At 52.2% G+C, this 24,210-nt stretch overlaps 1 protein-coding gene across 9 annotated transcripts in view; it reads left to right on the plus strand.

Annotated features, from left to right (window-relative positions):
- CTIF (cap binding complex dependent translation initiation factor) overlaps positions 1 to 24,210 on the plus strand; it is a 283,059-nt gene that overhangs the window by 90,344 nt on the left and 168,505 nt on the right. For all 9 annotated transcript variants that reach the window (XM_074355340.1, XM_074355338.1, XM_074355344.1 and 6 more), the window contains 3 exons: positions 11,309 to 11,382; positions 12,521 to 12,625; positions 18,019 to 18,094. In XM_074355340.1, the coding sequence (XP_074211441.1) occupies positions 11,309 to 11,382; positions 12,521 to 12,625; positions 18,019 to 18,094 (255 nt within the window). The remainder of the gene's footprint in view (positions 1 to 11,308; positions 11,383 to 12,520; positions 12,626 to 18,018; positions 18,095 to 24,210) is intronic.

Raw genomic sequence — 24,210 nt, forward strand, 5'->3', positions numbered from 1 at the left:
TGTACTCAATTGTCTATAGCAGATTTATTCATAGTAGCCAAAAACTGGAAACAATTCAGATGTCCTTCAGCAGGTGAATGGTTAACTAAGTTATGGCCCTCAGCAGTAAAAAGGAATCAACTGTCCACACATGCAGCAACCTGGGTGAATCTCCAGGGAACTAGGCGGGGTGAAAAAGGCCAGCCCCCCAACGTTACATACTCTGTGATTCCACTTATGTAGCATTCTTGAAATGACAAGGTAATAGAAAGGGGGAGCAGGTTAGTAGTTTCGAGGGATTGGAGAAGGGGGGCGGGATGAAGGGGGTGTGGGTACAGAAGCACAGTAGGAGGGATCCTTGTGCCGATGGGAATGTTCAGCAGCTGGATGGTATTGATGACCGACCGTACCCTGGATGTGACAGTAACTATGTATCTTTATGTTTCCCTGTGGGGGAAACTGGGTAAAGGATACATGGAATCACTATTGTTTTTTACAACCAGATGTGAATTTACAATTATCTAAAATAAAAGTTAAGTTTTAAAAATACAGAACCCCTTGTTTCATCACAATCTTTCAAGGAAATCTCGTGTAGAAAATCAAAAGGGGCAGCGGAAGGAACCTACCTGACTTCTCCCTGACTCTACTCACCTCATCACTCTGGAAGCATCTCTGCAGAATTCCAAGGTCAACCCTAGACCAGGCAATCTCTCAGCCCCTTTCCTCCCTGGCTTTCTGTGGTTCTGAGTCTGGTGCTGGCAGGAAGGGAGATATCTCCAGGGACTGGGGAGTCCCAAGAAGTCCTCCTAGTGAGAAGCCTTGGAGGAAGGGCTCCTTTCTCTGCACAGAGGCATGGGGCAGAGAGGCGGACCGGGGCCGGTGGGTGGGCCCTCATTATTTCAGCAGATACTGGGCAGGCAGGCAGCCAGCCAGAAGTCCAGGACAGGTGCTAATAATATTGCCATTTAAATCCTAAGGCTTGAGGGGAGGTGTGGTAGCTCAAGTGGTAGAGCATATGCTTAATATGCACGAGGTCCTGAGTTCAATCCCCAGTACTTCCTCTAAAAATAAATAAATAAATAAACGTAATTACCCCCTCCACCAAATAATAAATCCTAAGGCTTGATTAATTACCTGAGAGTGGATAAGTATACTTGGTCACAGGTTTTAGTCATTATCTCCCACTCTTCCCTGGCCTTTTGTGTTTTAATTCAAAGACAGTTGAAGGTATAGAGAGAATGGACTGACTGGACAGACAGGAAAGTTGCCTGGTAAAAGAATTGGCCTTTCCTGCTCCTGATCTCAGCTTTGGTGCCACCCAGGAGACTCTCTGCTGGTCTCTGCTCAGCTGTTCTCCTGCCTCAGGCTTTTCTATTTTAGGGGGATTAAAATATTGGGGGTCCATCACTGTCTTTCCCACCAGCAAGCAGGAGTGCTGTCCTTGGTGCTGAAAACACGCGCACATGCGCGCGCGCACGTGCGCACGTGGGTTCCAAGACAAGACTGTTTCTTTTCGGGTCCTGCCCTGCCCCACCACCTCCATTTGCACTTGGCCCCTCACTTCCTCTCTACTCAAGCAAATCCAGGTCACCCTCAAAGTCTGGTTCAGTTTGGATCTTAGAGGAGTTTCAGACCTGGGCTGCAGGAAGCCCCTGTTTTGGCCCAGGAGATGCCTTTGGAGTCCTTTGGTCTCCAAACAATCTGTGTAATGTAAAAAAACTCTCCCAGTGTCTTGTGCTCCACCTGCTGCCCCCACCCCGACTCGGGAATGGCCAATCTAGTCCAATGCTAGTTGTACAAAAGGGGCAGTGTGGGTCCAAGGAGCCAGAGCTACCCTCCTGGGGCCCAGGAGGCAGCTTGCAAGCCTAACATCCTGCTTTCCCCACTTTCAGTTCATCCCTGTTGCTACTTGCAGGAAGTTTCCCCTGGAGTCCAGAGCCACAGTTGGAGCCCCTAGCGTGGATGGCATGCAGCGTGTCACATGGTGCTTAATTACCTGTCTTTATCTATTGTTCTTTCCTTTTCTGTGACTCTCCAGCTAAGTGGTAAGACCTACGGGGGCAGGGATGATCTCCTCAGACTTCAGGTGACCAAACAGTGCCTAGTGCTGTGTTAATCCACTAATGTGAGTAATAGACTGGGGCTGGAGGCAGGGGACTTGGGAGGGCGTCCTTGGAGAGGAAGGAGAGAAATCTTGCCCACTTTTTAAAGGTGTGGCCCTACTTGTCAGCTCTCCTGGGAGTCCTGTGTCTGTGGGGTTTGCTTGCTGTTGGCCCTCGTGATAGATGGAATCTATGGAAGAACATTTTACACCAAGAAGGAAAGTGGGCTGGGATTCTGAGCCTTCTGAGGAGCAGGGGCTGCACTGCCCTCCTCTGGTGCCCAGGCTGGGCCTTGTGGACCTGATGACCAGCCGCTGGCCCTAGTGCTGCAGTCCCAGAGTTTCAGGCCCTGGTCTCTGCAGACCCGTGGTGTTGCAGGCCCCCATCGCAGTCTGGTCAGCTCTGGTGCAAATGACACAGCAGCAGACATGCTGGGAAAACCTAGACTGACATGCCCAGACATTCTCCAGTTGGAACTTCACCTGTGACCACCCCGATAATGGGGGGAGTCCTCCTGCTGCCCCCTGCCCTATTCTGTTAGATTCTGCCTTATTTCTAAACCCTTGCAGCCTAGAATTGTCAACACACACCTACTAGTGCACATGCACAAGCAGAAGTTACTCTGCACTTGTATATTAATGAAGAAAAAGCAGCGGTATAGAAGGGGGTTGCTTTTTTCCACTGCACCTGATTTGGCATGTTCTACTGGTAGTGACTCACACTCATCTTGTTTCATTTACTCATGCATGGAGCCTCCCCTCTTCCCTACACATTCCAGCTCACACCCTTACATTACGTCTTTCCCTCACTGTAAGAGATTTACTCCCTGCACCAGCACTGCCTTCCTAAGAGATGGACTCAGAGAATGCAAATGTTCATAGGGATGTGGATGTGTTCCTGCATTGTGGGAAACTCCACAGTGGGGTCAGAAGTTATTTAAATAATATAACTGCATAGTGCAGTGGTTAAGAGCATAAACTCCGGTCCGTACTGTATGCATTCCCATCCCGGGAACCAGCTCTAATGAATGAGGGCAAGTTCTCTGAGCCTCAGTTTCCTCATCAGTGAAATGGGGATGGTGATGACATCTGCCTCGTAGGGCTGTGACAGGTGCAAAGCGCACAGACAGCGCTTGGAGTGCAGTGAGTGCTGCGTCAGTGTTTGCTGTTGTCATCAACCGAGGCCTGTCCTCCCCTGAGCTGGGGTGGCTGTGCACCCAGTGGGGCCCTTTCAGAGGCAGCTTCAATCTCCCTGCCCGTGGGCAAGCCGTTTCCATTTCTTTTTCTACATGATTGAAAGTGCTCATTATCCCTTTGTGATCTGTTCTGAGAACAGCACGATTCACCCTGGCATGGGGCCTCCTGATTGCCAGTAAAAGGGGCTGTTGTGAAGGATTCAGCAGCGTTTAAGTGCTAAAAAGACGATCCACTGAAAATGATGATTGTTTTTAACAAGGCTTCTTGGAACCTTGGCATTGCCACAACCTGGGGGTGCAGGGGCTAGGTGACCTCAGGGCCAGTGAAGGGGTGCGACTCAGAAGAAAGCTTATGGTCACCAGGGGCAACTGTGGAATTGCAAACTGGAGAATGTTATTGAAGAAGCTAGTGAGGTTTTGTGGAGAGCTCTCAGTGAGTCCTTCCAAAAAAAAAAAAAAAATTAATGAATGATGCTGGGTCCCGAGGCTAGGATCGGTGGGGGGACCCAAAAAAAAGTAAAGCCAGAGCTACTACCATCAAGGGGATGGCAGACTAGTTGGGGAAGAGGGTTAACACAGAGAGCTTTAGATGACTGTTTTCCATTGGGGTTTTGTGTAAGGGAACCAGAGCCAAATGCTCTGTGGAATAAAAAGGAACAGTGGGGTGGATTTCTAGCCAAAAGATTTTGGGCAGTGCTGCACACGGTACTTCCACCTTCTTGAAGAGTCAACATCCATCTACGACCAATAAAGACACTGAGAAAATCTGCAATAAAGTAATTTACTTAGAGCCCTTTTAGCTCAAACATTTGACTAAGGAGCCTCTTTAAACTTTTGGCCCCCATGAAACTCTTTTCAAGATCCAGTGTTTCCAAAAGCACGTTCCACGGATCACTTCAGCTGCACTAAATTCAAACCACCAGCATTCCTTGCCTCAGATCATTCTGATGCACATTGACCTTTGTGAGCCAGCGGATTAGTGTTTCTAGAACACCCCTGGGAGCACACAGTAGACCAGGAAGGGAAGGAACCACTAGGGTAGGCACTGGATGTGCTGTGGGTTCTTGGGGCACCAGCTGATAAGGAAATGGCAGAGCTGCAGGGAGGAAGGCTCTTTAGTTAGGTCCCAACAGAGAGAAAGACTAGGGGTGAGTAGAAAGAAGATTTGTTTTCTCTGAGTGCAGGAAGAGCACAGTTGTCCAAAGATGAATGTAATCGTGTACCTTCAGCGGCTGGGTGTGGTCTCAGAGCCCCTTCACAGACACCGGACACCGACACAGAGCTTTGCCAGCATCCAGGAGCTGAAGGCTGCAGGGGGCGGGGCTGCCAGGAACAAGGCAAGCCCTGCCACCTTCCTCTCCCCTCTGTGTGTTGGGGGTGGCAAGGTTTGAGGGTTGGTGTCCAGAAACTCAAGAAGGGGAGATATCCAGGCACTTTACAGCTCCAAGGGCTTTGGCTGGACCTGAAATGACCCGGCAGGTGGCCCCAGGGTTGGTTTGGATGCTGGCGGCCCAGGGCTGGAGGGCACTGGGACTGGGCGTTATGTTCCCAGCTCAGTCCCATGGCAGCCATGAGTCCCAGTCCCTCTGGGCACTGTCAGGTTCACCATCTCAGCTTCAACAGGGGGCAAAAAGGAAGGCTCTGCAGGGGAGGCTCTTCCCTCTCTGTGTGGAGACGTGAAGGAGACAGACTTTGTTTCCAAGTGCCAAGCCCTTTCTCCAGCCCCTGCTGGTAAAAGACGACATGCAGTGGTTATATGCCTGTCACATCCCATTGCAACAGACTCTGGTGGGGGGGGGGGGGGTCCAGATTCTTGCTATGTGCTGTACTCATTGTGCCAAATCGAGTGATGAAAAGTAAGTCGTTCCTGTGACCAAGATTTCCACTGTGGATTTCTCCAGACACTTGCCCTCTCCCGTGTTAGGACCCTGGCCTCAGTAGGGGGTCACCCTCCTGTTATATTCAGCAGGCGAGGCCAAAGTCCTGCCCACGGCCCTCTGCAGTCCTGGTCAGTGGTCTCGAGGGTCCTGATTCTCGCCCAGGGCTGTTGCCTCCTCCAGGGATGTCCCTGTGCTATTCTTTCCCTCAGGACCATGCGAAGTGGGGGCTCCAGCCCCTTGGTCTGTGAGGGGCTGGTCCTGGGCCTTCTGTTCCTCAGCCCCAAGAATCAGTGTCGGGGCAGGGAATGGAGGCGGGAGGTAGATCAGGGTGAGAAGTAACGAGGTCCACCCTGTGGAAATGGAGGCGTGACAGCAGAGGCTTCTGCTGCGTGAGGGATGCTGGTCACTGGAACCAGGGGGTTGAGCTGATCGGGGTTGGGGGGAGGGTTGAGGAGCAGGGCTTTTGCTGGGAACCACTGTGGTCTCAGAGTTTCTTCAGCACTTAACATAGGCTTCAGGTTATCTGTGTCAGCTCCGGAGCAAGTTCTCCGGGTTGTGGTGAGGATGGGCGGGAGTTGTAGGAACTCAATGAGGAAAATGTGTGGAGAGAGTCTATAAAGTATGAAGTACTGAAAAAATAGACGCTTCTCACCTCTGAACAGAGGTGACAACAGCGCATTGAGCACGTGCAAGGCGCAGTGGCCTCCTTTACGGAGTATCGCCTGTGGCAAATGCCTGGGGCATCGCCCCCCTAGCAACTTCCGCTCTGTTACTCTTTCCCACCCATCAGCCAGTGGGGCCTTGTTCCTGGACCCTGGGAGCCCTAGGGTCTGGTCGGCTCCCTGCCAGGGGAGCTGCTTCAGAAAAGGCTGCAGCCGAGCTTGAGGTGCCCAGGAGCATCCCTTGGCCTGGGGGTGACGCCTCCTTTCAGGCCGTGAAACGCACGCCAGCTCTTGGCACTGGGCTGATGGTAAACCACCTCCCCTCCCAGCTATGAGGGACGGTGGCCCAGACTCCAGCCTCCAGCCCAGGAGGGAGATTTATGTGCCCTCCCACTGCCCTTGAGCTGCCTTCAAGGTGAACTGTGCTCGTCCCTGTGAGATGCTTGCAGTCCTGGGTTTAGTTGTGACCGTCCCGTCCCTTTTTCATGGTTGTTCCTTCTCTCTCCACCTCATGTTCCTCACTCTTTAGGAGCCTCAAATCCTAGGACAGTGAATCCATCTTGACATCCTAAACTGTGAATCAGTCTCTCAGACACAGAAGCAGCAGGGCAGGCACAGGGCAGAGTCTGTTTAATCAGTCGGCAGGCATCTGCGTGGACCTACTGTGTGCCCAGCTTGGCCACTGTGGGGGCACAAGAACAGAAGGCAACTGCAGTCCAGGAGCTTAAAATTTAGTTGGGGTCATGGATGAACTTTAGGACATTACGCCAAGTGAAGTAACCAAGACACAAAAAGACAAATACTGTATGATTTCATTTGTATGAGGCACTGGGAGTCATCAAAATCAGAGACGAAGAGTAGAATAGTGGCTGCCAGGAGCTGGAGGAGCAGGAAATGGGAAGTTAGTGTCTAATAGGTACAGAATTTCAGTTTTACAAGATGAAAGGAGTTATGGGAATGGATGGTGGTGATGGTTGCACAATATTATAAATGTATTTACTAGCACTGCCCTGTGCACTTAAAATGGTCACGATGGTGCATTTTACCACAATAAAGAACTGGGGGAATAAAACTTACTTGGGGAGATCCAGCATTCTTATGGACATAAGGGGGTGATGACAAAGCAATGGTCCACTCCACGTAAGCTGAGCTTGTGGGTGCCTGAGTGAGTTGTGTATTTACAGGGTCAGGGATGAAGGTGTAAGTTACTCTCCTGGAGGAGGAAGTGAACTTCACTCTGGGTGAGGTCTCAAACATGTGCTTTGGAAACAAGGTTTAGTTTCTTTGTTTAATTTTTTTTTTGACCTTTACTTTAGAAGTCATTTTGAAATGTTATACCCATTGATAATTATCTTTGAGGCCTGGGAAGGGTGTTGTGAATGAGCCGGTTAATATCTCAGGAGGGCGGGGGCTGGCCCCTTGTGAGGGTTGATTGATAGAACATGAGTCTCTCTATCGCCCCTGCAATCTCAACGTTGCATTTGAAGCAAGCAGGGCACCAGGAGTTGGGATGGGTAGGGTGATAAGGCAACTCTAAGAAGGAAGGGAGAAAGGGGCTGATCCTAGAGCATGAGTCGTCGCCTAGTTTGAGGACTGTAAATCATGCCTTAACTGATTAGTGATGTCTGCCACTGGTGGGAGAGGGGATGGTGGAGCACGTGTGCCAGTCAGAAGAAGCCCATCTACAGGATGTGGTACTTCACTCTCAAAGATCTCTTTATTTAAATATGAAGAATCTGAAATCCAAATTGGTGAAGTAACTTTGCTGAGGTCACGTGGCTCATTATGAAAAGAAGGGAACACGTGTTTGGGGAGGACAGTGAAAGTCTCTTGAAGTGTGTGTCAATTCAGCTGGCACTTCCTGGGCACTGAGCATAGAGCTCTGGGGCACCCGGAGAGGTCCCTGCCATCCCAGGTCCATGCCCTGGAGCAGGAGAGAGGTCACTATGAGAAGATGGAGCGAGAATTGCCGCAGGCTGGCTCTGCGGCCACAGGGCACCCATGCCGGTGGCAATTTCAGGGCAGAGCAAGGTGACTACGGTTTGGGAGGTCGGAGGAGCTTCCTGGAGCCAAGCGCTGAAGGATGGGGCAGGAGAGGAGCAAGGCTGACGTGACAGGCCACTGTCAGTAGCAAAAGGGATAATGGGGACGTGGGAATGGACGGGTGTGGGGAGGACCCAGATGCATGCAGGTGTGTAGAGGTGCCCATGTGGCATTGCATGGAGAAGCTTGCAGCCCTGAGTAATTGTGGCTGGTTCACAGGAGGGTTGTGGGGGCTCTCAGGGCGTCATGAGAAAGTTTCCAGTCACTTAGAACCTAAGTGACCTAAGGTTAGGCGGTGCCGGAGGGAGGGACCAGCCCTCATTTTATTGAAGTGGCCCAGGCAGGTCATGTGACTCATCTGAGGTCACACTGCTTCTCTCTCCTGTCAGTCCCTTGTCCCCTGAGCCCCCCCCCCCCCACTGACTGCTCCCCTCTTCCCACACGCCCGCATCACCTCCTGCCTGGTGTCTGTGAATGTCTGAGCACTTGGGCCCCTTCTGCTGGGAGGCTGAGCCACTCAAACTTTCTACTGGCCAGTTTGTGTTCGCTGCTTTCCTTCCAGATAGAAGGTGGGACCCACCCTCACATTGCTCTCTCTTTGGGAAGTAGGTTGGTTTCTGCCTTGCTGTGTTGGCGAGTCAGGATGTGCTGGGAGGATGCAGTGAGGGAGGAGAGACACTGGCCGCTTCTGCCCTACTTGAAGGAAATGAGAATTAGAAGCAACACCAAACCCTCAAATCATGGGGCTTCTTGGCCAAGGTGCCGGGTGTCTCTGGTCACTGGGAGAAAGAGAGATGGGGTCATTGTTCCTGGTTCGGGGTCATTTCTAGCCCAGTTCTCAGTGCCTTGTATGTGGGAGGCGCTCAGTGGATGCAGAATCTAAACCAACACATACATCCTCAGCCCTTTACTCTTTTCGCCCTGAGACTTCAGTGTCCATGTGGGCTCAGCTTGGCAGGCTCTGGGGTGATGCGGGCCATGGTCTGCAGCTGGGCAGGCATGGGGGGAGAGCAGGGGGCACTCATCCTGGGCCGGCTCCAGGAAGGCGGTGTCGGGAGGTCAGAGACCAGCCGAGCCAGCGCGGGCCTGGGTTTTTCTGTTTGCAGGAGCTGGGAGACCCCGGCCCCGTGGTGCTTGGTGTGGCTGAAGACCATGAGAAGGTCACAGGCGGTTGTCTGCTGGCTGTGGGAGGTGGGGCATGATGGACCACCCTCACAAAGGGGTGTGTCGGGGCGGTGGGTGATTGACCACCATTCTGGTCTGCTAGAGCTGCTTGATTTAGGACTTCTGACCACAAATTTGGTGACTTACAACAACAGAAATGTACTGTCAGGTCACAGTTCTGGAGGCCAGAAGTCTGAAATCAAGGTGTTGGCAGAGCCATGATCCCTGTGAACGTGCTAGGGAAGGCTGTGTCCCAGGCCTCTCTCCCAGCTTCTGGAAGTTCCTTGGCTTATGCAGCATAACTCCAGTCCTCCCCCAGCATTCTCCCTCTGTGCACGTCTGTCACTGTGTCCAAATTTCCTCTTTTATGAGGAGGCCGGTTATTTTGGATTAAGGTCCATTCTAATGACTTCATCCTAACTAATTACATCAGCAGTGACCCTATTGCCAAATAAAGTCACATTCTGGGGCACTGCGGGGTTAGGGCTTTACCATATGAATAATGGGGACCCACAATTCAACCTAGAACAATCACCCAGTAGGCCCTGACCAGGACTGAGAGTGGGTGATGTTGGAGACCACCAACTCGCCTGCCTGGGGCCCTTTGACATGCTGCTGGGCTCCCTGTGCAAACCCAGAATGCCTTCCTGTGTCCCGCCATGATCCCTTTCCACACATGGGCCCCTTTCCCAGGATGACCCCCTTCTCTCCTTTTCCCTCTGCTCCAGCCTGACCCCCATGAACCCCTACTCAGGGGGAGTCCTTCCCTACTCCTCAGGAAATTTGCCTGTGCTTTGGTCCTACTGTGGCACCTTGAATCAGGGCACGTTTCACACTGTATTGTAATTATTTATCACGTGCGTGTCATCTCATAACATTCTTTGCAGGCAAAACCTGTGACTTCTCCACTTTTGTGTCTTCAGTGTCTGCCCAAGCCCAAGCCCCTGGAAAGATCTCAAAAGAAGCTTGCCCAGTGTCTGAGCTAGTGGATCTGAGATATAGCAGGTCCAGGAACAGGTCATCTTATGATATAAATACAAGGACTGGGGATGCTGCCAGGAATCTAACCAGAAGGTCATAACACAGAGGAAAGTGTATACATACCATGCATTTAGGGTCAATGGATTTGCACAAACCAAATACGTCTGTGTAGCCAGCACTTAGATCAAGAACAGACATTACCAGTCCCCCAGGAAGCCCTGAGGCCCCCTTCCAGTTACCGCCTGAATTCCATCTCTGTTCTTGAACTTTATAGAAAATGAAATCATAGAGCCGGTACTCTTGTGTCTAGATTCTTTTTCCACTTGACGTTTGTGGGATTTATTTGTTTCTGCATGTTGTTTTAGTTTGTTTACTCTGACTGTTGTATAATATTCCAGTATGTGAACACACCATGCTTGATTTGTCTGGTCAGCTGTTGGTGGGCATTCGGGTGGTTTCCGATTTGGCACTATTATGAATAGTGCTGCACTGTGCTTCTGCGCCGTGTACAATTGGTGAACATCTGTGCGTATTTTGGCTGTGTTTGTACCTGGGAGTGAAGTCCTCAGTCATAAGGCATGCACACTGTCAGCTTCAGTGGAGGTAGAAGTCTTGTTTTTAAAGAGAGTGGTGAGGGAAAGGCGACTGCGGGGGTCATGCGGGGTGGGTGGCATCGGGTGTGAAGGCAGGGAGCTGGAGAACCTGTTTCAGAGACCATCAGCCAAGGGGCAGAGAAGCCGGGCCATAGAAGCTGGGTCAAGTACAGCGTATGGGATGGATCATGTAGGAAACATCAGAGGATGAAGACCAGAGTGGGCTGACTTAGAGAAATTTCATCGCTGGAATTGTTGGTCCCTGGAAGCTTCTTGGTGATGCCTGATTTTGGAGTGTGGGGCTTAACTCCAAAGGAAGTCAGCCTGTGACACACGCTTTCCAGCGTGCCTGGCTCTGCAGAGCCCTTGTCTGGGGAGGAGGGGAGAAGTCATCAGGTTGGTGGTGGTGGTTCTTTAAGGAGATAGCCTCTGCTCTGTGCTTGACCACACAGCTCTGCCAAACACCAGCAAAGCCAGGGCCCGTTCCTAGGGGAGGCCAGGGGTGCTCCTGACTCTTACTGGGTGCACCAGTGTGACACTCACTCCAGTGGCTCGCTCCAGCCTCCAAGCCGCCCAGGATGACCTGAGGGGGACAGGAGGGCCTCTGGAGCCCTCTCCGGGACTGGGCCTTGGTGAGGCCTTCCGCCCACTTGTTCTGTGTCCTGGACAAGCACATAATACCACCCCTTTCATCCTCTGTCTCTTCCAGAATGGCAGCAAAGACAACACTCTGGACATGCTGGGCACGGATATCTGGGCTGCCAACACCTTCGATTCCTTCAGGTAAGCTCCTCTTCCTCTTGTCCGTCGTGTGTGGCTCTGGCTGGGGCCCCGGCTTACTGGTCCTTGTGCCCTGAGGGGTCTTTGGGGGCCACCTTGATGTTGAGAGTTCACTGATCAAGAAGTGGAGAGACAGAGTGGGGTGAAGTAGAAAGGGTGAGGCGCAAAAGGAAGGAGGTCAGAGGGGAGAGAAGGAAAGGAAATGGTGGGGGGCATCCAATGGAAAGAGAAGGAGAAGGGAGGAGGAGACAGAGAGAGAAGAGGGCTGACAGGGAAGGGGAGACAGAGGCCAGCAGTCCACCCAGGGGACAGGGAGAGAAAGCGGAGTGGGGATCCGGGAGGTGGGGGTGCAAAGCAGAATGGCCTGTGGCGGATGTTAGGCAGACTGTGTTAGAGCCGAGCACAGACAGCAGACCCCCAACCCCCGGCCTGCGGTTATGGAAGGCCAGGGGTTGGCTGCAGAGAGAGGTCCAGAAGAAAGGACAGATTGTCAGTGCTCTGGACTCTAGAAGGTTCCTGATGGGCTAGTTGGAAGGGCAGGTATTGGCCAGCGTTCCTCAGGATGTGGGAGCGGTGCCCCTGAAGGGTTTAAGATGGGTTCCTGCCACGGTGCGCACTCCCCTCGGGGGTGACGGCCTGAGGCCGTGCATGGCCCTGGTGCTCTGGCTCCGCTTCGCCCCTGGGCCTGGAGCTGGCCCGCCCTGAGCCTGCGCCCCCAAGCCCCTGGCTCCTGCTCAGGCTTGCCCAGCATGGAAGCAGCGTGGGTCTCCCGGGACCAGAACTTGTGAGGCCTGGTCTCCTGATTCCCCACTGACAAACTCTGAAGCGTTTTAGGGGGACCCTGCAGAGCAGGCGTCAAGCCCGCACTTGTGTTTTGTAGGCGTCCATTATCATCCAGCAGGGTTGAAGAGAGGGGAGGGTTTCGCAGGCTGGCCTGTGAGCACAGGGCTGAAGTGTCAGACTCCATTCTGAGTGAGGGGTCCCAGCCTGACCCCTGCCCGTGGCCAGGGGGCGCCCCCTCTTCTTGCCCACCTCTCTCTGAGCTGCTTCCCCACCTGGGGTGTGCCTGGGCCTCATCCCCGTCAGGAGCTGGGCTCGTCTCCCACCTGCCTCACGTTTCCCGCCCTCCCTCGCCCTCTAGTGGTGCCACCTGGGACCTGCAGCCTGAAAAGCTGGACTTCACCCAGTTCCATCGGAAGCTCCGACACACGCCCAAGCAGCCCCTGCCACACATCGACCGTGAAGGGTAAGGGGCAGCTGGGGGTGGCTCTCACGTAGGGGCCGGTGAGGTGGGGGACAGCTTCGGCGATACCGGAGCTTACCCTGCGGCAATGGGGACACACAGGTGCCTGATGTCCGGAGAGGCTCATTAGCTCAGACCTGCACGTTTACTGGCCTCTCTCGGGAATCCCTCCGCCCTTCACTGCCCAGCCGCCTCCAGCCACGCGGCCTGCTCCCCTTCCTGACCACTCACGGTGGCCCTGCTCATCAGTCGTCTAGTGCGGAGGGGCTCACCTCAATTAGAACACAGATCGCTGGGTCCACCCCTGAAGTCTCTGATTCAGGAGGTCTGGGGTGGGGCCTGAGAATTTGCGTTAATAACAAGTTCCCAGGAAATACTAATGCTGCTTGATGGAGGGACCCCCACTTTAAGAGCCACTGGTGTCGTGCTGGCTTTTACTGGGGTTTTCTCACTCTTTACTGAGTTCATGCATCAGTATTTACCTCCCCCTTTAAAGCTGGTGTCAGGGCCTGGGCTGACCTCAGGTCACGAATGTGACTCCAGCCAGGCACAGGGGTGTGAGACGGCTGGTTTCTTTTCTTCCTTCCTCCCTCCCTCCCTCCCTTCCTCCTTTCCTTCCTTTTAAAATAATTTTCACTGAAGTAAAGTTCACATAACATTAAAATGAACCATTGTAAGGTATCCAACTCTGTAGCATTTAGTACATTTATAATGTTGTGTAACCACCACCTCTATTTAGTTCCAAGACATTTTCAACACCTCAGTATAAAATCCATACCCATTAAGCAATTACTTTCCCCCTTCCCCCTAACCCTATCCCTGGCAACCACCAATCTGCTTCCTTTTTCTACAAATTTATCTATTCTGTATATGTATATGTATGTGTATATATATATGTTGACATACATATACAGAATCATATATAGTCTTTATGTCTGACTGCTTCTCAGCATGGTATTTTCAAGGTTCATCCACATTGTAGCATATATCAGTACTTCATTCCTTTTCATGGCTGAATAATGTTCCATTATATGGATGTACCAACATTTGTTTATCCATTAATCTGCTGATGGATATTTGGGTTGTTCCCATCTTTTGGCTACTGTGAATAACGCTGCTATGAACATTCATGTGTAAGTATTTGAGTCCCTGCTTTCAATTCTTTTAGAGCCTATGCCTGGGAGTGGGATTGTTGGGTCACACGGTCCAATTCTGATACCAGTTCTGATTCTGTGTTTTTTCCCAACACCCAACACAAGCAATTCTTCAACACTAGCTGGGTGTCCCACAAGTCAACTCAATTCTAACACTGTCTACTTGGATAAAGCATCATATCCAAAGGTTAAGAGCCCCACCCCCAGATAGCAATAGAAGTCAGGGTTGTTACTTGTGCTTCTGACCAACTGGCTTTCAATCAAATGTTCCCACAATCCTCTCCTAGAGTTTGATTAATTTGCTAGAGTGGCTCACAGAACTTGGGAAAACATTTTACTTAAGAGACTACCAGTGTATCACGTAAGGATATAACTCAGGAACAGCCAGATAAAAATGATGCATAGGGCGCAGTGTGGGGGGAGGGGTGCAGAATTTCCATGCTCTCTCTGGGTGCACCATTCTCCCTGAATCTCTACTTGTTCACCAGCCCAGAAACTCTCCAGATCCCATCCTTTTGGGTTTTTAGAGAAGCTTCATAACATAGGCATGGTTGATTAAATCACTGGCCAGTGTTGATGGATTCGGTCCCCAGCTCCTCTCCCCTCCCTGGAAATGGGGAATGGGGTTGGGGCTGAAAGTTCCTACCCTTCTATCATGGGGCTGGTTTCCCTGGCAACCAGCCCCCATCCTCAGGTGATCTAGGGAATTTCCACATTTCACCTCATGAACATAACAAAAGACTTATCACTCTCTTCACTTAGGAAATTCCAAAGATTTTAGGAGCTCTGGGCCAAGACTGGGGATGAAGAGCAAATATGTCTTATAATAAATCACAGTATCACACATGGTAATTCTATGTTTTAACTTCCTGGGGAACTGGTACCCCGTTTTCCACAGCAGCTGAATATTTTACATTCCCACCAGCGGTAGGAGGAGGGTCTAATTTCTCCATGTCCTCGTCAACACTTGCTGTTTTCCAGTTTTTTGTTTTAATTATACTCGTGGCTTTTATTTTTCTGTCCAGCCCTTCCCTGCCCACCCTGTCTCCCAGTCACTTCAGATCCAGATACAACCGATGTTATGGCTACATTTCTGCATCTCTCGGGTCCAGCTGCTACTCTCTGCCCCACGCCACCTCCACCCCCAGCGGTCACCCTTCTCTTGGCAGCAGTGGTCTCACTGTATGTGCGACGGGCTGGGAGGGAGATGCTCTCATCCTTATTTCAGAGATGAGAGCGATGAAGCTTAGAGAGGCAGTGACTTGCCAAAGTACCAGAACCATGATTTAAGGCCATCTGACGCCATCCAGGGCTCAGGCCATCACACCAGAGTATCCCTGAATTGGCTTAATCCCCTTAAGTTTTTATGTAAAATTATGTGCATCTGTATTGTTTCTGGGCAGAGGCCCATCATTCATATCAGACTTTCCCAGGGGACTTCATCCTCTCCCCATCCCTCCTTTTTCCTTTGTCCTGCCATGCCCACTCACCAGCAAGTTTACCCACTCAGAGGAGGCTGCCAGATTTGCTGACAGTCCCTGGTGTCTCCCGCAGACCTATGGTTCTCCCAGGCTCCTGGGGAGTCTGGGTGCAGCATCCTGTGGCCACCTTGTGGCTGAGCCAGGAACTGCGTCACCCTCAGAGTCCGGCAGTGCTGGGGATGGGCTCCACGTGCCCAGCCACTGCAGCAGCCCTCGGAAGCAGGGTACCTCTCGGTTGCCAAGGCTTCCCGCAGCCCATGTTTCCAGGAAGGGACAGAAATCAGAGAAGGCTGTTGCCTTGGCAACCCCGTTGGCAGCAGTGACTCAGCTGGTCTGTAGCATCCTTCTGCCCTCCGAACCTGCAGTCCCTCCAGGGAGTTCTGAGCCCCAGACAGGGCGGGCCTGGGGGGACAGCAGCCATCCCTGCCCACCCTAGGGGTTGCTGAGGGGAGAATGAGAGGCTGTGCCTGGGCTGTGCTAGGCTGGTGCGGGAGGGTGGTTGGAGCCAGAGGTGTGCTATCCACTCACGTGACCTGGGGGAGGGGGGTGTCAGCTGTTCCAGCCTGCGAGAGCCCCAAGTTCCCTCCTCCCCCACTGCCAAGGCACACACAAGAACAAGTGACTGCGAGCAATTGGTGCCTTCCCGGGCCAGCCTGTCTCTACCAGGCAGATCTGTTAATTGAAAGGCTGCTGGATGTTTCCAGACCTCCCCCTACCTCCTTCTCTGCGGCCTTACACATCATCACCGGGGTGGGGGCGGAGAGGGCAAAAGTCCCCTTCCAGTCCTCCCAGCCCAGCTCTGCCTGCCAGAACCTAGCTGTGCTTCCAGCCCTGCCCTCCAGCACCACCTGGCCCCTTGGCCCACCCCTCACCACCACCCCCCACCTGACTCCAGCCTCAAGAACCCTGACCTCCTTGCAGGCAACATGCCTGCACTTCAGCTCCAGGCCTTGCCCTGCTGCCCTCTCCTAGGATGTTCTCCCAGATTCTCTGCTGGGCCAGCTCACATCCCACCTCTCGTCCCTCCACCCCAGACCACTCTGGATGCTGCCCCCCTGGGTCCTGCAGCGCCCTCACTTGCCCCTGACAGAGCACTGCCACTGTGCTGTGACACGGAGCGCCCAGCCCCAGCCGAGCCCCCATGAACAGATGAGCGTGTTGGACGGGGCATCAATCATATCCCCCACCCCTTCCACCCTAGCCCAGCTGGGGTTTGCGGCCATGCCATTTCTCTTCCTTGGGGTTCCAGGGCTCCTCTGGCCATAGGACTTTCATGACACTTAGCTCATGCTGCCCCCTACTGGTGCTCAGGCTCGCTGCCCTGTTAGACTGTCTTAGGACTGGATAAGAGCTGTGAGCTGCCTGAGGGCAGGAGCCACGTGGAATTTCCCACAACTCCAAGAAAGGATGACAGGGCCACAGACCCAAGAGATGCTTGGCAAATATTTGATCAAATGAACTGATTACTCTGAGATTTGAGAGTTGCATCAACTCCGGAGCTGGAAAATGCTGCCGCGAACCATCAGGCAGCCCTCACCATACCTGGACCAATTATAACAGCACATAATAGCAGTAGTGACTGACTGTGCACTGGGCATGCACCACGTCCAGTCCTGCTTGTCTGTGTTCTCCAAAACGCACTACGACCCAGGGAGGTGAGAGTTGTTATTAACTTCACTTCAACAGATGAGGAAACTAGGAGACCCAGAAAAACTGAGGAACATGCACGAGGCTGGGCTGGCTCTGGAATCCACGCTGACCAGTCACTGTGCTGCGTGCCGCCCCCGTAACAACAGCAACGGCAGTAATAGGAGTGGCACCACTATATTTATCTTATCTTTTATTTTATTATAATTTTATTTAATTATTGCTTGTATTTACCTTGATAATATGTTTTCTCCATATGCCTTTATATATAGCGTTGACCATATGCTGGGCACAGTTCTAAGCACCTCAATACGTTAACGAATCCTCCAGCCCCTTATGATGTTAGGCGCTAGTAATTATCACCATTTTACAAATGAGGAAACTGATGACGGAGCGGGAAAGTGACTTGTGCAGGGGCACTCAGTTAGTAAGGGCTGCAGCTGGGGTTCCAACCCCCGCAGTCCGGATCCAGAGTCCACACCCTTAAATATGCAGTGGGTGTGGACCTTTGCCAGTGAACCGGGCTCAGTACCTCTGGCCTGGAAGTGTGTTCACCCACAAGGGATGTGAAGACACGGCACCAGTACCTGAGCGGGCTTGCTGGACTGGCCCAAAAGTCAGGCCAAGGAGGGAAGAAGCCCCGTTGGGAGCTGTGTGACCTCGAGAAAGTTGCTTGGTCTCTCGGTTCAAGGTGTTCATTCACCTTCCCTTTGTTGTAACCCGGCAAGATGGTGGGCTTTTTGCAGGAGCTGTGACAGGCTGTGGGGCATTCATCGGCAAGGAGCTTAGCCTGGAAAGATGAAGGGGAACTCTGGTACCCTTTTGCGTCCCTAGGGGTTGGATGTTGCATTGGTGCCCTCCCTGCCCCAGGCTGGTCTCAGCATTCCTGCCTGCACAGAGTCCTTTGTCCTCAAGGAAAGGCCTAGGTTGCCAGGCCTTGGGGAGGAGGGTGTGCCTCTCCAGGGCTGTTTCCCCCGTGGGACAGGGCTGATTCTGCAGCCTTGAGGGACAGCAGGACTTGGTGACTCCCGATCGTCACTGCTGTTCCTGCTTGCTGGGCTGGGACAGGATGCATGAATGAGCTTTCAGTGCCATTATGTCTTTTCTGGTCCAGGTGTGGAAAAGGGAAGTTGGAAGATGGGGATGGAATCAACCTGAATGATATCGAGAAGGTCCTCCCGGCCTGGCAGGTAGGTGCAGGGGCGGAGTCTCCAACAGCACCCTCTCCCTCTGCCCTCGGCCTGGGCGGGGCCCCTTGGTCCAGCAGGGTCTGACTGGATGTACTGCAGTGGCAGGTGGGCTGGGGTGCGGACCTGCCTTGGTGCAGAGTGCCCCCCTGTGATGTGTGTGCGGCCGCCCACTCTCAGCTGTGCTGCAGGTGGCGGACCTGACACCCCCCAGAGAGGAAACGGCCCATGCCCTAGCCACTCAGCACACCTGGAAGCTTCTGCCCCTTGACCTGAAACCTCTGAGGTGACGCGTCCTGCAGTGTGTTCCGGTGGGACTGGCAGGGCTGCCGCGGTTTTGAATGTGGTCAGGGCTATTTTCAAGCCTTTGAAAGGTGGAGGCGTCGTGCCAGCCTCCAGGTGTCTGCTGTTCTTGCTGATTTTGTCAGTGATTGGGCTCCTGCCCCTGAATCCAGGACAAGAGGATTTATTCAGCAAAGAGACAGCAAATCTAGGTCCTTAGATGCCTCCAGTGCTGGATGCTTCTGAGCAGAAGCAGTAGGAAGTAGCTGCTTCCAGGAATGAGGTTGGGCCTCTGAGAGGAGGGAGCAGCAGACCCTCCTCGGTGACAGCCTGCCCTGCGGTGATCTGCCACCACACTCACCCCGTCGCCGTTTCCTTCTCTCTTCTGAGTCTCTCTTACACTGTCACCTGCATCCGCTCTTCTCTTCCCACTCCCTCTGGGTGTTTCCCTCTTTTTTGTTCGGTGTCCATGCCTGCGCTTACCCATGGGGGGCAATAGGATGCACGGGGAAAGCCTCAGCAGTCTGTTGAGGATGTGACTTGGGCCGACTTTTCCTTGTGTTTCTTCCACTTGGAGTTTATTGAGCTTCTTGGATCGGTAGGTTTGTAGTGTCATCAAATTTGGAAACATTTCAGCCATTATCCCCCTCACTTCCCCCAGAACTCACCCCCTGCAATTCCAAATATATGCATGCTCTGCTTCTTTACAGGTTTCCATAGCTCACCAAAGCTCTGCTGGCTTTTTTATTTTTTGTCCAGTCTTTCTTCTGTGTTACATTTTGGATAGTTTCTATTGCTATGTCTTCAAGTTCACTCATCTTTTCTCGCAGCGTCTAATCTACTGTTAATCCCGTCCTGTATATTTTTCATTTCAGATACTGTATTGCTCAACTCTAGAAGTTCAGCATGATTTTTTTTGTATTTATTTTCCATTTCTCTCCTCTTTATGCTCATGCTTTCCCCTATCTTCTTAAATGTATGGAATATTTTATGATAGATGTTTTAATGACTCCCTACTAATTCTGTCATCCCTGTCATTTCAAAGTCTGTTACTGTTCACCGATCTTTCCCTTGGGTGTGGATCATATTTTCCCTTGCATGCTTGGTAATTTTATATTAGATGCAAGATATTAGGAATTTGGCATTGTTGGATGCCAGCTATTTTAGAATATTATTATTACTCATTTAAATATTTTGAACTTTATTCCAGAACACAGTTACTTCAAAACAGTTTGATCTTTTCAAGGCTTGCTCTTTAAGTTTTGTTAGGGGGGAAACATTTAATTGAGGGAAAATCTTGCTTTACTACTGAGGCGGTACCCTTCTGAAGTTGCCACCTGATGCCCTGTGTTCCTAGAGGTATTTCCACCCTGTCTGCTGGGAATACGAACTATTTCCAGCCGTGTGTGATTTCAGGGGATCGTTCCATCTGTTCCTCGCAGGTAGCTTTTCACCAGTCCTGGAAGTTTCTTTATACACACGCACATATGGGTGCTCAGCCGCAGACTGAGGGCATGTATTTTCTGGATTTCTTTCTCTGAGCAGCTTTCTCCTCCCTGGTACGCTGCCTTCCAACTTCTAGTGGCCTTGGACTCCTTGAATTTTAAACTCTTTCCCCTTAACTTACTGAGCCCACTAGGCTCTGTTTAGACTCCTCCCTGCGTTGCGACTGGAAACTCTCTGGGTGCCAGACTGGGGCACACGTAGGGCTCACCTCATTACAAGGGGGGGATGTGGTGACTTTATGGTGGAGAAACCTGGCCGACTCCAACCTGACCGGGTGATCGAGGTTAACATCACTAGCGTGGGATGGGTAGACACCATGCGCCCCCGATGTGCTGCACAGAGAAAGCCCAGCGTCATTTCTGGGGGGTTCCTGCCAAGAAAGCACAGCCTGCATCTGGTCATGAGGACCCCAGTGGGAGGACCATTCTCTAAAACTGTTTGGACATGAAAGACAGGGAAAGACTGAGGAATCTTCCAGATTGGAGAGGATCCAAGGGGCAGACAGCTAAATGTAACACGGGTTCCTTTCTGAGATCCTGGACCAGGAAGAAATAGAGACCTGTTGGACCATCGGAGAATGTGAATTGGGGTCTGTGGGGGGCAGGCAGCAGTGTTTCCTGGATAAAAGTGCCCTGACTTGGGGGCTGTATGATGTTTATGTCGGTGAACATCCTTGGTTTTGAAAACTACACACTGGAATATTTGACGGATATATGGCCTCATGTCTGCAGCTTATCCTCAAATGGTTTAGAAAAAGATGGCTGATAATGGGTGTACAGACCCAGGGATGGAGAGGGGGCAAATGTGGTGCAGTGCTAACAGTCAGGGAATCTGAGGGCGGAGCGCAGGGAGGTTCTTTGTACCGTTCTTACAACTTCCCCATGTCTGAGAGAAAAATAATCAACAGGGCGTGGGCCATGGTATGAAGGTCAAAGGCATGGAGTGTCTGCTCACGAATTACCCTTTGGCCTGGATCTGTATTAAATTATCACAGCTAATACAAAGCTAGCCCTCGTGCAAAAGAGAAAAGGTAAAGTACTCCAAAATCACTACTTACCACTCTGCTCCTAGACACCTGCCGCATCCATCACTGATAGAAAAAAATACATTTGAGAGACACTGATCTGGGGGAGCAGCCCCCTTCCCTAGTGAGGTGTTGACCCCCAGTGGCCTTTGAGCTGGAAGCCTGGGGCATCCTGGCTGGAAAAGTAACAGGTCTGACTACTTCTTCCAGCCCCTCGGGGAGCAGAGGGCCTTTCATTCCCACTAGAAGGGAGAAGAGAGCTGGGCCCTTACTTGGGGGGAGGCAGCAGAGTGCAGGCGTTAAGGGCTTGGTGTCTGGACCCCATGGAATCCGGGCCCTGCCACTGACTAGCCAGGGAGTCGGGCGAGTTACTGACTCCACCTCCGTGTCCTCCTGTGTAAAATGGGACAGTAACAGTAATTGCTTCCTAGGATGGTTGGGAAGATTGAAAACATGGACTCACGTGAAGCACTGGGAACACTGCCAGGCACATAGAAGGTGCTCCCTCTGGTGGTGGACAGGCTATGGGGTCCCCTTTTGTTAGGAGGTGGGAGAGGGAGCAATTTCCTGTACCCCATCCCTACCCTGAGTGGCTTCCCAAGGAGTGTAGAGAGATCGCATCCGAGGGCATGAGAATCAGATTCTTGGCGTCTGCCATGGACATGCCATGTGACCTCCCCCCTTGGGCCTCAGTTTACTCATCAGTAAAATGACACTGTTAGAACAGATCAGAGGTTTGCAAATTGTGATGCTCTGGAGTTTTCCAGAGGTGCCTCAGGGCTGCTGCTGGGGTGGGGAATAGGTTGGTTATAGAAGCCGACTCGAGGGGACCCCCACTAAGGCTCACCCAGAACTGCTCTGTCTGTGTCTCTAAACCAGATTTCTGCAAATGGTTTCATTTGAAGAGATGGTCCCACTACTAAACAAATTTTGAAAGTTGTCAGACCAAGGTCCCACTCAGGTTTCATATTCCAGGGCTTTCCCTCTTGCAGGAACAAGCATTCCTGGCCTCCAGGGCCCAGCTGAGACATAAGCTCTTAGAGGCTGCCGGCAGTGGGGGTCTTCACCTCTGATCTCCATTCCCTGTCAGGATCCACGCAGTGGAGGGGCTTTGATTCTCACACACCACACACACACACACCCCCCACAGACTTTCCCAGCTTTGCTCACAGAAAATTACCAGCAGATAAGTCCCTGAGCAAATCTACAGCTTTCTGGGTCTTACCCTAGATCCCCTGTATTAGTTATCTATTGCTGTGTGACAAATTGCTGAAAATTTAACAGCCTAAATTTATTATCACACTCAATTTTTGAGAGTCAGGAATCGGGGAGCATTTTCACTGGGTGGTTCTGGCCCAGGGTTTCTCACAAGGATGGAATCAAGGTGTCAGTTGGGGCTGCAGTCATCTGAAGGCTTGACTGAGGCTGGAGGACCCACCTCCACGGTGATTCACACAGCAGAGGGCAGGAGCCTTCAGCTTTACCCTGTCTGGTGGCAGAAAGCTTCGTTCATCCCCATTTATGGAGAGAGCCTCCCCGTAAACTGCTTAAGTATCACAACATGGCAGCTGGCTTCCTCCGAAGCAAAGTACCTGAGGGACAAGGAGAGAGGAAGAGGGGGCGGGGGAGACAGACAGACAGACAGCTACAGACATATAATGGCTGAGTGAGTGGAGAGCCTCCAACACAGAAGTCCTCATCTTTTCTAATCTAATCTCAGAAGCGACATTCTCTCCCCGTGCCATGTGCCAGATGTTGATTGCACAACCTGGTACAATTTAGAAGGGACGACAAAGGTGTGACACTCGGGGGCCATCCTGGAGGCTGGTGACCGCACCCACTGAATTATACCCAGGGATCCGTATTTGTGAAAGCGTCAGACAAAATCTGCAGTTTCATCAACATGATCCACGAGGGCTGAAAACCTAACGTTGGAGCTGATAATGGCCGTGACTTGACCTCTCCTTGGGGGTCTGCATTTCCCATGGTAACATTAGGACAAGGCCAGCAGGCCTCCTGGTCCCAAAACAAACATCTCTGGTGATAGAATTTGGGGTCCTGTGAGAGCACACTGGAAAGATTTTTTTCTGAGTTTGCCTACTGTTTTTCAAAGCCCCTCAGAGGCAGGGCCGGCTGGTTCTGTTGTTTGACCTTGGGTTCTCAAGGTCAGCTGGCCTAGCTGTTGGCATCTGGGGTGGGACAAATCTGAGTTGCACAGACCTGGCCGGCACGTGCAGGGTATTTAGTGCTCCCAGTTTCAATCAGTGAATGCCAGTGACCGGGGAGAGGGCAGTCATGGTGACCACCAAAAACACCTTCCATTCCCAGATACACCCAGGAGACACCACGCACCCAGCTGAAGGCCACTGGGTGGGAGGGAAAGCCTCCCCCCCCCAATAGCCTAGAGACCCCAGCCCTTCCGCAGCAGTCAGGGGCCTGCGCAGAGATGAACGGGCTTCCTAGAGACTTTCTCAGACAGAAGAGGGTTTGAGGAGGAGAAAGAAACTCACTGCCTCCCCCCCACCTGGAGGCATGAAGGAAGGGAAGCAGGAGGATGAAGGGAGGAGGCTGGCCTGAAGCTTGTGGCCACCTGCCTTTCACTTCTTCCACCCAGAAGAAGAGGAGCTTTCAAGCTGCCGGGCACTCTTGCCTACATCTCTCCACCCCCCAGACCTGGGCTGCCATCTCTGACCCAGCCCCCTTCCCTGTGCAGACTCCTCAGCAGACAGGTGCCTCTGTGATATGCCCACCTGTTGGGCCTGTGTCCCAGGCTCGGCCCACCCTGTCTGTGCTGCCGCTGGGCCCCCTGCCCCCAGCCTGTCCCACTCTCTCGTCTCTCTGCTTTCTCACAGGCAGTCCCTCTGCCTGGAAATCCAGTTCCCCTTTTCTCTGCCCCATGGACCCCTTGTCCTGCCTCAGGATGCCCTCCCAGATGCACAGGGCAGAGTCCAAGGGTCCACCTGCGCAGTTCCCCAGACCCCCTGCTCCCGCCCCGTGTTATGGCTCCCATCACATTGCACCTGCTTATTTACTCATCAGACTCCCTTCCTGGACCGCAGGCTGCAGGAGGGCTGGGGCCACATTTCATTGATCTTCTTAACCCAGCACCAGGCGCTCTTGAACGAGTGATTGCTGAAGGTTATCCCTTCAAGAGGCATCACGTGGCTGCCTGGAGGGTCCAAGAGAGGTAGGATGTTTGTCTCGACTTTCACTCCATCCTTCTGCCCATGAGTTTTCTGACCACTTCCCAGCAGAGCTTTGACATGAACCTGGTTATGCTCTTGGTGATTTCCGGGGCATGCCTGCC

Source organism: Camelus bactrianus, chromosome 30 (genome assembly GCF_048773025.1).
Source record: "Camelus bactrianus isolate YW-2024 breed Bactrian camel chromosome 30, ASM4877302v1, whole genome shotgun sequence".
Lineage (NCBI taxonomy): Eukaryota > Metazoa > Chordata > Mammalia > Artiodactyla > Camelidae > Camelus > Camelus bactrianus.